The sequence below is a fragment of the Bombina bombina genome, chromosome 1 (genome assembly GCF_027579735.1).
Source record: "Bombina bombina isolate aBomBom1 chromosome 1, aBomBom1.pri, whole genome shotgun sequence".
NCBI lineage: Eukaryota > Metazoa > Chordata > Amphibia > Anura > Bombinatoridae > Bombina > Bombina bombina.
Window position 1 is genome coordinate 636,784,220 of NC_069499.1, and position 14,379 is coordinate 636,798,598.

General features: G+C 37.8%; 1 protein-coding gene across 4 annotated transcripts in view; it reads left to right on the forward strand.

Annotated features, from left to right (window-relative positions):
- Positions 1–4,814: 4,814 nt before the first annotated feature.
- The window catches only part of DLG3 (discs large MAGUK scaffold protein 3), a 482,093-nt gene continuing 472,528 nt past the window's right edge, over positions 4,815–14,379 (forward strand). For all 4 annotated transcript variants that reach the window (XM_053699068.1, XM_053699069.1, XM_053699070.1 and 1 more), the window contains exon 1: positions 4,815–5,144. In XM_053699068.1, the coding sequence (XP_053555043.1) occupies positions 4,815–5,144 (330 nt within the window). The remainder of the gene's footprint in view (positions 5,145–14,379) is intronic.

Below are 14,379 nucleotides of genomic sequence, written 5' to 3' on the forward strand. Positions count from 1 at the left end.
AGGAGACAATATATATAAACATTAGCTACATCTTCTTCAATATGAGAGACAGTTTGGGGTATTTGCTGTGCACTGCCCTCTTGTGTGGTGGCTATGTCACTTTCTTGAGTAAGATCTACAAGATGTTTATATTCTCATCTGGGTAAAAGAGTTTACCTTACACATTTTTCAAAATTGTCACCTGTTTAAAATAAGTTTTCTGCATGTTCAGGTTATGTGTCTCTAGATGACTTTGAGTCTCAATCTTCCTATGTGGAACATTAAAAATAATGTACTTGTCCAAGGTACAGTAGCATTATCCCAATGTAATTGTCCCTATTCATAATCTGCTTGCCCTGATGTATAAAATGATCCATTCCCTCCCTATGCAGTCACTTATAGACCATTCTCATCTAAAGCAGTGCAACAATCTTCTACACTCATTATTTTAACCACTTGGGCAGCTCAACCCCTCCCGGCCAAAGATAGAATGAAGAGTTCCAGCCCATAAAGGATTTTGTCTCCTTTGTGTTTTTTGGTGATATTTGTGCAAGATCCAAACACCTTACCCAACTACCCCTAGGTTTCTTGTAACCTCTCTGTACCAGAGGCGAGCTGCGGCGGACAGGGGCACGTCTATGCGCCCCTGTCCGTCACAGCTTGATAAATCGACCCCTATATTCATCCTGCAGATGTTTGACTTAAATTAACTTTAAGATGGTAATATAAAATGATAAATCATATACATTATCAACATCAACTCCACATTTTCGAAACCTATAGAAGCATTTCTACATTTTCCAACAAACTCTTTTGGCTTTTCAATAGAAGCATCAAGTTGACAGATATTGCTCTCCTGTACCTTTTTATGTATGTGGTGATAAGGTGTGGCTTTCAACCGCTACTATCTACTTCAAATATCCATCCAAGAAGGTGATAACTATTTATACTGTTCCATTCAGGAGTGTTCAAGATGTCAACCCTGTAGCTGGGATTGGATTTTGCAGCATTTTACCATATACATCCAGTGTTTTATATATGTCCTTGTTGCAGTCATGTTAGGGAACTACAGTACTACAGTACTGGGTCACCATATTCCTCCAGCAACACCTATTATAGTTAACAGTTCTGACGAATATGAAGTCTCTGGAATATCTGGTTCACTGGAAGGGTTATGGCCTGGAGGCGAGGCAATGGAAACTGGTTAGTAATACATACCCCTCAATTGCTTTCTACAGTTCTCATCCTACCTGAGCTCCTAACCATGGCTGGAGGTCTCATTTTTGGGAAGAGGGGTGTCAGAGACTCAGGTTTAGACAGGGTCACTTACCTGGTCTGCAGAGGCAGTCTCATGGCCACCAGCATGAATCAAATTCTGTGTATACACTTAAAATTCCAAGACTTTAGTTCTATCAATAGCATAAGATTGTGTTCACATCTAGAATGATCTCTCCCAGTGCATCTGCCTCTGTTTGTTGCCAGTGTTCAGGTTCTCTGTGTATAGCTAATGTGTAGCAGATGGACACTCAGGTCTTTTTAAAATAATTGAATTAAACATTTAGTAACATAGTATCCAAAGTTTATATCATATAAATATATATCTCAAGATAACTGGCTACAAATTTACATGTGACAATAAAAACCCTTAAACAATAATCTTGTATACATACATACAAAGATCAATATACTGGGTAGGCGAGGGCCACATAAAGTGCTCTTGTGAGATGTTTGTGAGCATCTGGGCCTTAGCAAGACAGTTCTAAAGTGCGGCTTCTAATTTTTTTTAGTGTATTCAGAATCAGATATGCCACCTCATGCTATGAGGAAGTGTAACCCCCTTGAGGCGTATTCTCTAGATAACACTATGGATCAGTAACATTGCAAGTTGCATATGTAATGAAAAATTAGATGATGTAAATCTCCTTCATGATAACATAGGCGCAGCAATCTGCAAAGCTTACATTTGTCATATCTAACATGTAATGTGGTTCTATCATCTTACAAACCCCTGATATAATAAACTGTACACAGCTTCTATATATGGGGGGTAAATTTAACAAATGCCGGGCGGACATGATTATGAAATTGCGCCCCCGGCACATTCACGGCCAGTCGTATCAGATGGGGATGATTGCAGTCTGCCACCTAAAAGGTGGCGGACGAGTTAAGGAGCAGCGGTCTTACGACCGCTGCTTCTTAACTTAAGTTTCCGGCGAGCATAAAACTTTGCAGATAGAAAGCAGCATCCGCTGCTTATTAAATCTACACCATAGAATTCTTACAATTTCATAAGATAAGAAAATATAAAATATATTGTATTAAAAAAATCAATATTATGTTTTTAATATTTAATGACTCTGCAAATACAAAACATTTATATTTTCAGAAACAACTTATTAGTTTAAAGGGACATTAAACAGCTGGGTACAACTATAGTAGTGCAGTTACTACTCACAATGCTATTGTTTTTTCTTCTGTACCTGCAGCTCTCTTTAAAGCCGGTCTCTTATTTAAACCTATTACAAAAGCCTGTTGGTAAAGCTCTGCAGCTTTAGACTGGGTGCCGCCATCTTGGTACGCACTGTGTTACATTCTGTGACAGAAGCAGTGCACTTTCACAGATTAGTGACACTGCCAGCTTTTTGACAACATGTACAGCTCCCACTCTGTATTGTGCACTCTAAGCTGAAGTGCATGATATGGCTTGTCAAGAAAACATCAATAAGCTTAATAATTATTTTATCTCACTTTCAACAAATATTCAGCAATAGGTTGAAAAGATATGTTAAGTTAAATTAGTTTTACATTAAAGGTATAGGGAAGTCCAAATTAGACTTTATTTAAAAAAAGAATAAGTACATATCCTTTACTACTGGGAGTTAGCTGGTGATTGGTGGATATGCCTAGTTGTGCTCACTGTGAAATATTTATCCAAGTTGGTCTGCCTGAGTATTATAGTGTACAGAAATATGTCCAATGCTTTTTTTATGGCCTCCAGGTCACTTGTTTATTAAGAGAGAGTGTTTGTGCCTTTGTACTGTATGTGTATATGCTTGTCTTCCAAACCTCTCCTGCCCCCCACCCTTTATGTCCCATGAGAATGGGGTGGGATAACTATAGTACTATAGCTGGTTCTCAATTACCAACACACACTGTACTGCATATCCAACGTGCAAGCATTGTACCCTTCATATTAACCCCTTTCTGCTCTAGATGTTATGAACTGTGCTCAATATACATATTAGATGTACACTATAGATTTGCTAATTCAAATATTTAGCATATAATTTACCTGCCTGTTATGTGCACACTAATCACACTATTTTATATATACTTTACCTGCATGTTATATGCACACTGCTCACAATATTTCATATATTGTGACTTTCATGTTATATATCCATACAGCTATATACCATATGCACATTGCCCAGTGACCTACCCTCAGCGCTCATGTGTTTCATAATATCTCAGATGCTCTCTGGCCTGCATATTATACAGACACTGCCTACAATATCCCATGTTTTTTACTCTATTTTATACACACGCTGTTATGCATGTAAAATACATACAGTATTTTTTTTTAACCACACACTTTTTATTCTACTCCTTAGATTGCAGATCCATACATATTACTGAGCATCTTACATAAAGAAAATATTCCTTTCCATATTTCACATTTGTAAATCTTGTATATAAACACCTGCGGATAAATTCTGGCATGTTAAAATTATATTGCTCACTTCTTCACATGTTTGTTTTTTTCCTTGCCCTGGTATGTGCTGAAATATATAAATGTATTTCTATCTATCACTCTATACTATATAGATATCTATACACTTTGTGTTTTACTGTATATGTTCACTGCTCTGCACTTCACACCAAGTCTTTCTACATACAGCATGGAGGTCCTGACAATTGCCTCTGTGCAGCATAATGTGAATCTCTGTCCTCTACAATGTACAGCATTAAACGGTAGTGGGTGACTGAGTGGGTGTTCCCTTGCTGCACTGTTACAGGAGCCCCTGATAAAATGTCGGTAGTCCTCCCCTTTGGCTCTGCCCCCCTCCCCCGCTTGAATCCATCAGCTGCAGATTCCGGTCCCCGTTAAGCCTTTACTGGTTAACTCTCAGTCTCCCAGAGAAACTCCTTCTCTGCAATCAGATTCGATGCATTGCAGGCCCTGGTCTGGCATAAGCAGGGTTACAGCTGGTGGTGCTGATGCTGCTGAGGGTTTCTGATTGGCTGCATCCAGGAGATGCTGCATCCAGAGGTAAAGAAGCAGCCGCTCCATCAGGCACCAGCAGAACAGCCTCCTTTGCACATCGTCCAAGAGCACCCAGCACCCAGCCTGAGGCACCCACTCCACGACACAAAAGGCTGAGAGAGGAGTCAACCCCCCACCCCCAGCACCCACTACTAGAGAGGAAAGGGAGGCAGTGTCGCCATATTTATAGTCACTGAGCTGAGGGGGAGCACAGAAGCCTGCATTTTATCTAGCATTCCAGGCCCCTCTCAGTAAGGGGGAGGAGGGAAGACCTGCAGAATTCACGCTCTGGATATCTGTATTTTAAGACAAATTGGGGCATATTTTTTATTTTATCTTCTTATTTCAGCACCACTGGATTTTACATTATAAAATGTTCAGCCCCTAAGACAACCCCAGAACCTCCCTTGCTGAGGTTTATTTTTGTAATTATTTTTTTTGGCCTCTCATTTGTGAGGTACAGTTCAACCACTTTCCTGGGGAGTTCATTTTGACTCCCTTTTTGTGTGTATATTCTGGAAAAAAGGGGTCAGTCTGTGATTTAACATTTTGGAAGCCGGATTTTAAGATGCACAAACATCATCATTGCTGCAAGTGCCCCGAGTGTTATGAGGCATCTCGAATGTCTGCCCTACGCAGGATGGAGCCCCCCACTTATGGAGAATGGCAGCACGAGCAATATGGGGGTGGTTATGGGGGTTACAGCTCTCAGACCCTTCCATCACAGCCTGCTGTAACCCCTACTGCCCGAGGGAAAGCCAAGCTTGTTGCTGCTCCACGCGAAAACCTCACCCCAACCCTGAAAGGGCCACCTAAGAGTGCAACCCCAAAATTGAATGGCAATAGTCCCAACTGGTGGCCAGAGTGTACCTGTACTAATAGAGATTGGTATGAGCAGGTGAGTGACCGACATTGACCCGGCACCTAATAGCCATTTCTGAAGTGTGCTATCTGTCCCCCATGCCAGTGCTCAGTCTAACAACCCAATATATGCACCGCACATAAATAGCTTCAATTTATACAGACACCCACACATACCATGTTTGTGTATGTAAGTGTGCTCAATTTTACATAAAGGTGAAGATAGATGCATATCCACCATATAGTGTATATGTTAATGTGTAATCTGTGTTATGCACACAGCCCAACATACAGTATATAATATACTGTATATTATGGTTAATGCTTTCTTGGAAATATATGTATATGTCTAGGGTGCGGATGTGAAAGTATGGATATTTTTAATATGAGATGGTTGCAGATTGGGCCTGTGTAAATGACATATTTCCGTTTTCTTTGGTGTATTATATGTCTCTGTTTTCCAGGGACACATGTGTATATGCTTATATGTCTCTTATTTGAGTACTGAGTACATGAATGCTTTTTACAGTGTGTGGGTGGATATACTTATGCGCACTCTCAGAATTTTCCTTAGGCTGTGAAATAGGTAAATGGTATATGGTAATAATATTTGTAGATAGATAGATAGATGCATTGATTTACAATCAGAGACAGCACATTACTAGTAAGGCCTGCAGGGGGTAAAAATGTGATGTCAGAAAAAGTTGTTGGAACAGCTAGGAAGTGTAAGGGGATATACATGGGTGAGAGATCTGAATATACAAATGCTGCACTCAAAAATGCTGTTATTATTTGTCAACTAGTGAGACAGCAGACTAAATTGTGTGAATGTCTTGAAATACTTCAGCTTCCAAAGAGACGTCAGATCAGTATGTGAGAGTGCCTAAAAAAACATCAGTTTAATAGGCAAGAGTGCTTGGACTTTGTGAGATATCCAATAAGTAAATGCATTGTTTCAATGCAAGAGACAGTTATGGAATAAATGAGAGTCGTACTGAAAAAAAATGTACAATTTTGAGTGCCTTATTGCATAAAAGAGAGGCAACAATCTAATAAGCCTGTGTCCTCCATTAGGTGAGGCAACGGTGTAATTAGTCAGCGCAGACCATACCAAAAAATTAGACTGTATTCTGAGCAAAATGCCTCCTTAATAAATGAGATACAGTGCTTCATACAGGTAAAATAGATAATCAATTAATAAGAGAATGCTCAAATATGTAGCAGCTGAGTGAGAAGGGATACTTCAATCTGCATTAATACAACAGGGGCCCTTTAAAAAAAATATGAGACATCAGTTCTGTGAGTTAAACTGCCCTTTTCAAATTAATAAGATAACAGATCAGTAAAGAGCGACCTCAACCGATGATATAGTATTGCACTGAATAGGTAGTCCCAACCGTCAAGCAACTAAATAGTAAGATGCCCATTCTACTCATGAATGAGCATTGCTGTCTCAAGTGAGTGAGGGTAAATAAACATACCCTTCTCTTGCACTAGACCTGGACGGTGCCTGATCTTAAGGCTGATGAGTATATTGCGCTGCCACCCTTGCCTGGCCCTAGCCCCATTCATAAAATTAATTATAGTCTCCTGTCACAAGTGCTGCTTGCATTACCATGTCTATATGTCCCTATATAACAATATATTCCATCACCATCTTACATGTGCATATTTTGCTGTCTCATACAGCTATGAGTGGTGTGTGTATATATGGATGTATGTGTGTGTGTATATGTATAATATATGTATATATATATATATATATATATATATATATATATATATATATATAGTACCTTTCCAGCTCCTGCACTCACAGTGTGTGTGGGGGATGCTTCTCTGTGTTACAGTCTGAGTGAAGAAAATGGACGGAGAAATCTGAGAACTGTAAAATGGAGGATGTGAACAGGGATGAAAAAACGAGGGAGACAACCCATTACATTTACAGGGATGCAGAATCTTTCTCGTCATACAAACGCACCTACTCAAATGACTCAGTATCATTTAACACCAATGCTGGTTTGTGCGTTTTTCACTGGCTTGTGTAAGGGTACAGATATACATTTTTATAAGCGTGCATGCCTCAGTGTGTGTGTACATACATGAGACACTGAGTGTGTGTGTGTGTAGGCCAAATAGAGTTTTGAATGCTGGAAAATGTGTATACAAATGTACAACTCAAATATATAAGACCATTACATGAATCTGCAGGTCTATGCCAAATTAATTTATTCAAATATCGAGCTAGTCTAAATTAATTTATACAAATATTTAATTTATTTTATGTGAAAATATAACTGTATATACTGTACTGTAACATACCCAGAATGTGCTTTTACAGACGCACATATATATTTAAAAATTGTTACCTAATAAGAGTATACTACTGCCTGTGCTAGGCCACGGTGTGTCTGCCTACCAAGACAGGCTGTCAGCTCTCTCTGTATACATGGTATACACATGTGTTGGCCCTGATCACAGTGCTGTCTGACAGCTGGTGACTCCCTTGAGGCAGGCTACAGGCAGTGGAGGAGTTAATTATTTTGTAGGGGGGGAGAAAAGAGCAGGAATCCAGTTACCATGGAAACCTCCTCCTCCTGCACAGTTCATCATGTACCAGCATCCCGCACACTCCCACCCTTCACCACAACTCTCTCGCTCCCTCACTTCCTCTCCTTCCCTCTCTCTCTCTTGCTCTCTCATGCTTTTGCTTATTTGTTATTCTCTCTTTTACAGATTCCCATTTTATTGTATTTTTATATATCTTGTGTTCTCCATTCTCATTCTGTCATTCTATCACTTGTATTTCTTTTATTCTTCCTCTTTCCTTGGCTCCCCAGATCTCCAGTGTGTGAGTCTGTACGTGTGTGAGAGAGCAACACTCTCAGGGAAATAATCACCCATTATGCAATTATTAAAAGGGGCTGCCTTGCAGATAGAAAGACATCTTTTAAAATGAAAGATGGCATAAGATAGACTGATTTCTAATGAGAGAGCTGGCTTGCTTATATTTGAGAGAGACTGTCTACTAAAAACATTGGGTGCTTAAAAAATAATTATGCAAAGGAGGCTTATGATTGGGATAAATAGTGTTTAATAGTAAAATATCAGCTAGTTGTATATTAGGATACCTTTCAGATTGACAGAAAATTGTATACCTGCACGTATGTGAAGAATAAACTGCCTTTGTGTGTGTGAGAGAGAAAAAGAGAGATATATAAAGAAAGAAGCCGATGACGTCTATAGAGAGAAAGTGCAAGAATGCAAAAGAGACAGCCTACTTGAAATAAAAAGGTGTTCTCATGTAGACTACCTTTTAGAGCCACACACTACCTTCTTATGTACTAGAGAATGCTTTTAAATTCAGAGGTAGAAGCTTTGATAGAAAAGATCAGAGTGAGAGATAAAAAGTCCTCCTCTCCACTAGTAGTCCTGAATCAGTGAGAAATTGCAGAAGACGTGTAAGAAATTTAATATTTAATATATTTAATACTTTGTGGCTGTAACTTTTTCCCCCTGACCCAGCTGACTAGTAAAATATATACATGCTCACATATAACAGTAGGTCCCACATTAGGACTGACCAACTTTCATTGAGCAGCAATATGGGCCTGATTACAAGTGGCGTGCTATTTTTTTTTCACTCACACGCAAACTTTGCTAGAAGTAAGCTTTTAATGTGGGTGGGTTTGCATGCATATTACAATTTGAAAGTAAAATACACCCCCTAACCTACAATTAACTACCAATAGCCCTTAAAAGGGACTTTTGTAGAGCATTGCCCTAAGTTAAAGAGCTCTTTTACCTTGTTTTTGTTATTTATATATATATATATATATATATATATATATATATATATATATATTATATATATATATATATATATATATATATATATACCTAAATATCTATATGGATATATACAGATATAGATAGAAATATCAATTTAGAAATACAAAGAATATTTTCTACTAAGTGAAGAACACTGGAATGTAAAATATTTACGGTAAAAACAGAAAATTATATTAAAAATTGATTAAAAATTATTTTTCATGTTTAAGTGTATTTGAGTGGAAAGGGCTCCAATGTATATACAAATGTGTTTATATGTATGTATATGTACATATGTACACCTATAAACACATAAATACACATGTATATACATAAATATACATACACATATTTAGACATCCTATATAATAATTGGCCAAGTATGTTTGTCAGATGCAGTCATGCGCAGTAGAGACTGCACGTGACAAACATACCTGGCCGTTTAGATCCTGACACTCAGCACTCAGCACAGAGCAAGGCTGAAGCGGAGTGTCAGGGGGCGTGGTCGACGGGAGCGTCCCAATGGGGGCGTGGCTGGACGCGGCGAGGGGCGTGACCAGACGCAGTGAGGGGCGTGGCCGGGCGGATGTTGCAGCGATGGGGGCGTGGCCAGAGAGGCAAAGGGTTTGAAAGACAGAGCCAGAGAGGGAGCAAGAGAGGGGGGGAGAAGGGCCAAAGAGGGGGGGAGAGAGCCAAATAGAGGGGGGAGAGAGAGCCAAAGAGGGGGAAGAGAGAGAGCAAAAGAGGAAAGCGACCCAAAGAGGAAAGAGAGCCAAAGAGGAGAGAGAGCAAAGAGGGGAGAGAGCCAAAGAGGGGGGAGAGAGCCAAAGAGGGGGGAGAGAGAGCAAAAGAGGGGGGGAGAGAGCCAAAGAGGGGGGAGAGAACAAAAGAGGGGGCAGAGAGAGCAAAAGAAAGGGGGGAGAGAGCCAAAGAGGGGAGAGAGAGAGCGCAAAGGAGAGGGGGGAGAGAGCGCAAAAGAGAGGGGGGAGAGAAAGCAAAAGAGAGGGGGAGAGAGAGCAAAAGAGAGGGGGGAGAGAGCAAGGGGTGGGACCGCTGTACTGCAAAAAATGGCCCGTGTACACGGTCTTTAGTACTAGTACATATATATTTGATTTAAATCACTAGTCAGTAAGATAGATTTTAATTGATTTAAATCATAGTTTTTATTTTTAGAATAATAACTTTTCAGATTATTTTTCTGGTTATATCAGACCATTACTGATTTGGTTATATATCATTAGATATGCATAGATAGATCATTGAACTGAATTAAATTATTGGGAGGTGAACTATCTCCAGTTTAATAGGTTAATCATTCATATTTGATCAACTTTTCACCTATACTTTATTGGAATGAGAATAACAATTACCTTACTAATAATATTTTAAATAGTTTTATTTAACCAAAAACAATAGCATTATATTTTATTTTTAAAAAATAGAAAAGAACAAACTGCACTACACTCCCCAATCCAAACCTTATAGAAATCTTGTTATGGGATCACAACATGGTCCCCATATTTATATATCTTATCTTAATTATCTAAGAAGTACTAAAATTGGTTTTATAAAATTGTTGGCGTCTAGACAAACTTATGGAAAAAGTAAAGTGAGATCATGTGAGCTACCTAAATCTCATATATGCAAACTTTCTGTGTATACAATGAATATACTATCTGTGACCTCAGTATTAGTAAGGATCAGAACTCCAAAAATCACAAATGATCACAAGATATCATAAATGATCACAATCTATGATAAATAATCACAATATGGTAAAATACATACACACACAGAGAAATATGCAAATAAACAAATAAAAAATAAAAAAAACAAAAAAATAGAAATGGCAAAAATAAAAAATGTAAAATTGCCAGCCTTTAGTCGTTAGATATGATATGAAATGTGTCACTTGTGCCGAATCGACACAGAGTACCTCAGAACAACCCTGCAACGACAGTATGTAAATAACGGACTGCTCCTCAGGACACTTGTATCACTGTATCAGGTGGTGTCCTCTGTGATGGATGATATCCTCCAGTGATGTTTTAGTGAAGCTGGGCTCTTTCCCTCAGCCGTATGGAAGCACAAAAAGAAGACAAAAAGAAAAAGTGCACTCGATTCAAGTGAAGTTTATTTTACAGACGTAATGCGCATAGTATAAAAACACACTTACAAGCTGTGTGAATAAAATCAACAAATGATCACAGATCGTTATACGAGTAGGCCACAGGAACTTCTCTCCAGAATGGATCTATTAGACACCCATACGCTATCCCAGCGCATAACCCACAGGGTGACTTCCGGTTTCGGATACGGTGAACACCACTCGTTAACAATCGTTCAACAGAATAACAGATATATGTTCATATGTATTCCAGATAATGAAACCCCAACGCGTTTCTCCCGGACTGCGGCCAAGCTTTATGAGCTGGGATAGCGTATGGGTGTCTAATAGATCCATTCAGGAGAGAAGTTTCTGTGATCACTTGTTGATTTTATTCACACAGCTTGTAAGTATGTTTTTATACTATGGGCATTGCGTCTGTAAAATAAACTTCACTTGAATCGAGTGCGCTTTTTGTTTTTGTCTTATTTATTTTATTTTTAATGCTTACCCCTCCCTCCTCACACTTAGGTCCTTGTGCAGATCTATTCCCCTCCAAACAATCTTCTATTTGGTGATCTTCATGAAACTTATTAAGGGGAGCAATGACAAAAGGGACAGTAACTTAAACTTTCATGATTCAGAAAGAACATGCAATTTTTATCAGTTTTCTAATTTACTTCTCTTATTTAATTCATTCTCTTGGCATCCATTTTTTAAAAGAATACATAGGTAGGTTCATACGCAATGCACTACTGTGAGCTAGCTGTTTGTCACTGTCTCTCCCAATAAGTTTAGCTAGCCCTAGTAGAGCATTGCTCTTCAACAAAGAATACCAAGAGAATGAAGCACATTTGATATTAGAAGTAAATCTAAAAATTGTGTGCACTATATGAAACCCAAAAAAAATTTTTTGTGATAATGCCCATTTAAGGTCTATTTCTTAGCTCTGTATGTTTATTTTATAACATTTGCAAACTCAAATTCACAGTTTTGAGAACTAGAAAATTAATAATATTTGATAATATCTTTAAAATAGAATAATCTGACAGAAACGTCTGGGAGAGCATGACATTGTGAATGGATTAATGGAATATCTTTTTATATAATTAAAAACAAATCTATATTTCAGGATAAATAACTTTGAGATTATAATGTGTTTTAAATATTTAAAATAATCCTATTTAAATAAAAACAAATCTATCTATCTATCCATATATATATATATATATATATATATATATATATATATATATATACACAGTATATATATATATATATGTATATATACATATACATACATACACACACACACATTATAGCCCTTTCCAGCCAAAATACCTTGTCATATACATTATTTCTTTTAACCCTTCTAAAAAAAACTATTTATGTGAAATATCTTTATCAGATATGTATATATAAGTGTAATAGTTGATTTGATTGTACTTATGTTGTGTTTGCTGAACATTTTTTTTAGCCCTACGATTATGCAATAGAAACTTCTATTCCAAAATTATGTAGGACATATGTATGAAAGGGGGAAATCTAGAGTTTATAGTGATGTGGGGGGGTCATTCAAAGAGACAAATTACCTTTTAGTTTAATGAGATGTTTTGACACCGATCAGGATGATTGACATCCCCTGCTAGCGGCCTATAGCATTGGGATTTTTTCATGCATTTGTTGATTAAGCAAATCTACTGTATTTACTGGTTCGTTAAGATATCTTCCTAATTCAGGCACACGCAGTATTCAGTTGAAAGCCATGAAGCCATATAAAGTATTTTGGAGAGGCATTGTATGGCCCCTGGGTTTCAGGTTGGACAACCATGGATTATAAAACAATTTTTAGGGGGTAGTTTCAGAGAGCCAGTGCATACATATATTTGCTACAGTATAGTATCCATAGAAAGATGACATGCTTGTGTATAGGTTATTTATTTGAGACATCAACAAAAGACATACCAAAGGTTTAGTGAATCTAGGCCCTTAAACAAAACTAAGAACTGACCGGGGAAAAATATGTCTCTAATGCCTTTTTCATCCTATGTAGCTTCTGTACTTCTGAGAAGGTGTGGTGTTTAAATACTGGTGCACAGCCCCTCACAGGATATGTGCATATGCTTCCGGAAAAACAGTAATACATTTTACTAGAAGAATATTTGCTAATGGAAGTATATCACAAAAATGCTTCTATTTCAAATGTGCCAATACACATTTCAGTGTTGACCTTTCTACCCCTTTAATGTAGTCCCAGTGAAGAATGGCATGCATTTGTATGAGAGAAATACTAGCCTAAATGGAGTTAACGGGAGGAAGTGTGTGTATGTTTGTAGATGTGTGAGCTGAGAGGTTTTAGAAAGGAATAATAGAAGTGTTCACAATACCAAAATCTTTTGTGCGACTATAGAGAGATTGCCTTTTAGAGATGGAGAAAGAGAAAGATGGCTTCCAATGAGACATGGCATGCTTGGGTATCTTCTATACAGAGAGAAATGCATGCCGCAAAGCTGTAACTGGCCTTCCAAAGAGAGATGACTAACTTCTTTACAAAGAGAGAGAGATTGAGGTACTGATATGCCAAAATATGAGAGATACCCATATTACAAAGCCAAGAGAGAGAGTGCGGCAGGAAATGGAGTGAAGAGGTGCAGGCTCTTTAAGTTTTATAAAAATTGATTTGTCATTCACCTTGAGCGTTAGTGCATCAAAATCTTGTCATACTGTTTCATGTGGGAGTTTCATGTAAATAATCTAATAGGACATCATGAGTGGGCCTGTATCTTATTTACATACTGACGCAGTAAGCATGCTAACAAAGTCCTGTTAGAAACCCCCACGGCACAACCATTATAATCCATTTTTATTGGTGGAACAGAAAGAACATGCAGCTAACAGGTGTAATTAGCCCATTGATAGAGGGATTAGAAACTAAGAAAAAAAGGGGGGGGAGTTATGTTAAGCCTGTTTATTTTTTTTTATTTATTTTTTTTTAAATAATTTTTATTAAGGTTCAGTTCAAGGCGTACAAGTATTAAACGTCAAACCATAACAGGCACTACAAAAATACGTAGCTACATAACTTTGTTCTGGTACGTATCAGAGTAGATATATATAACATGAGTATAGGATATTTGCACTCTTTGTTTAGAAAAAAATAATTGCCATATAATCTGTATACCAACTACATGTCATATGAGGCCACTCTTGAGTTGCTCTAGTTGGTAGACTAAGACAAAAGAGACCACTCATGGGTCTCAAATGATGAACACCTTTTTTTTCTTCCTAATATAGTAGATAACAATATATAACAATCTATTGTGTCTGTAGTTTA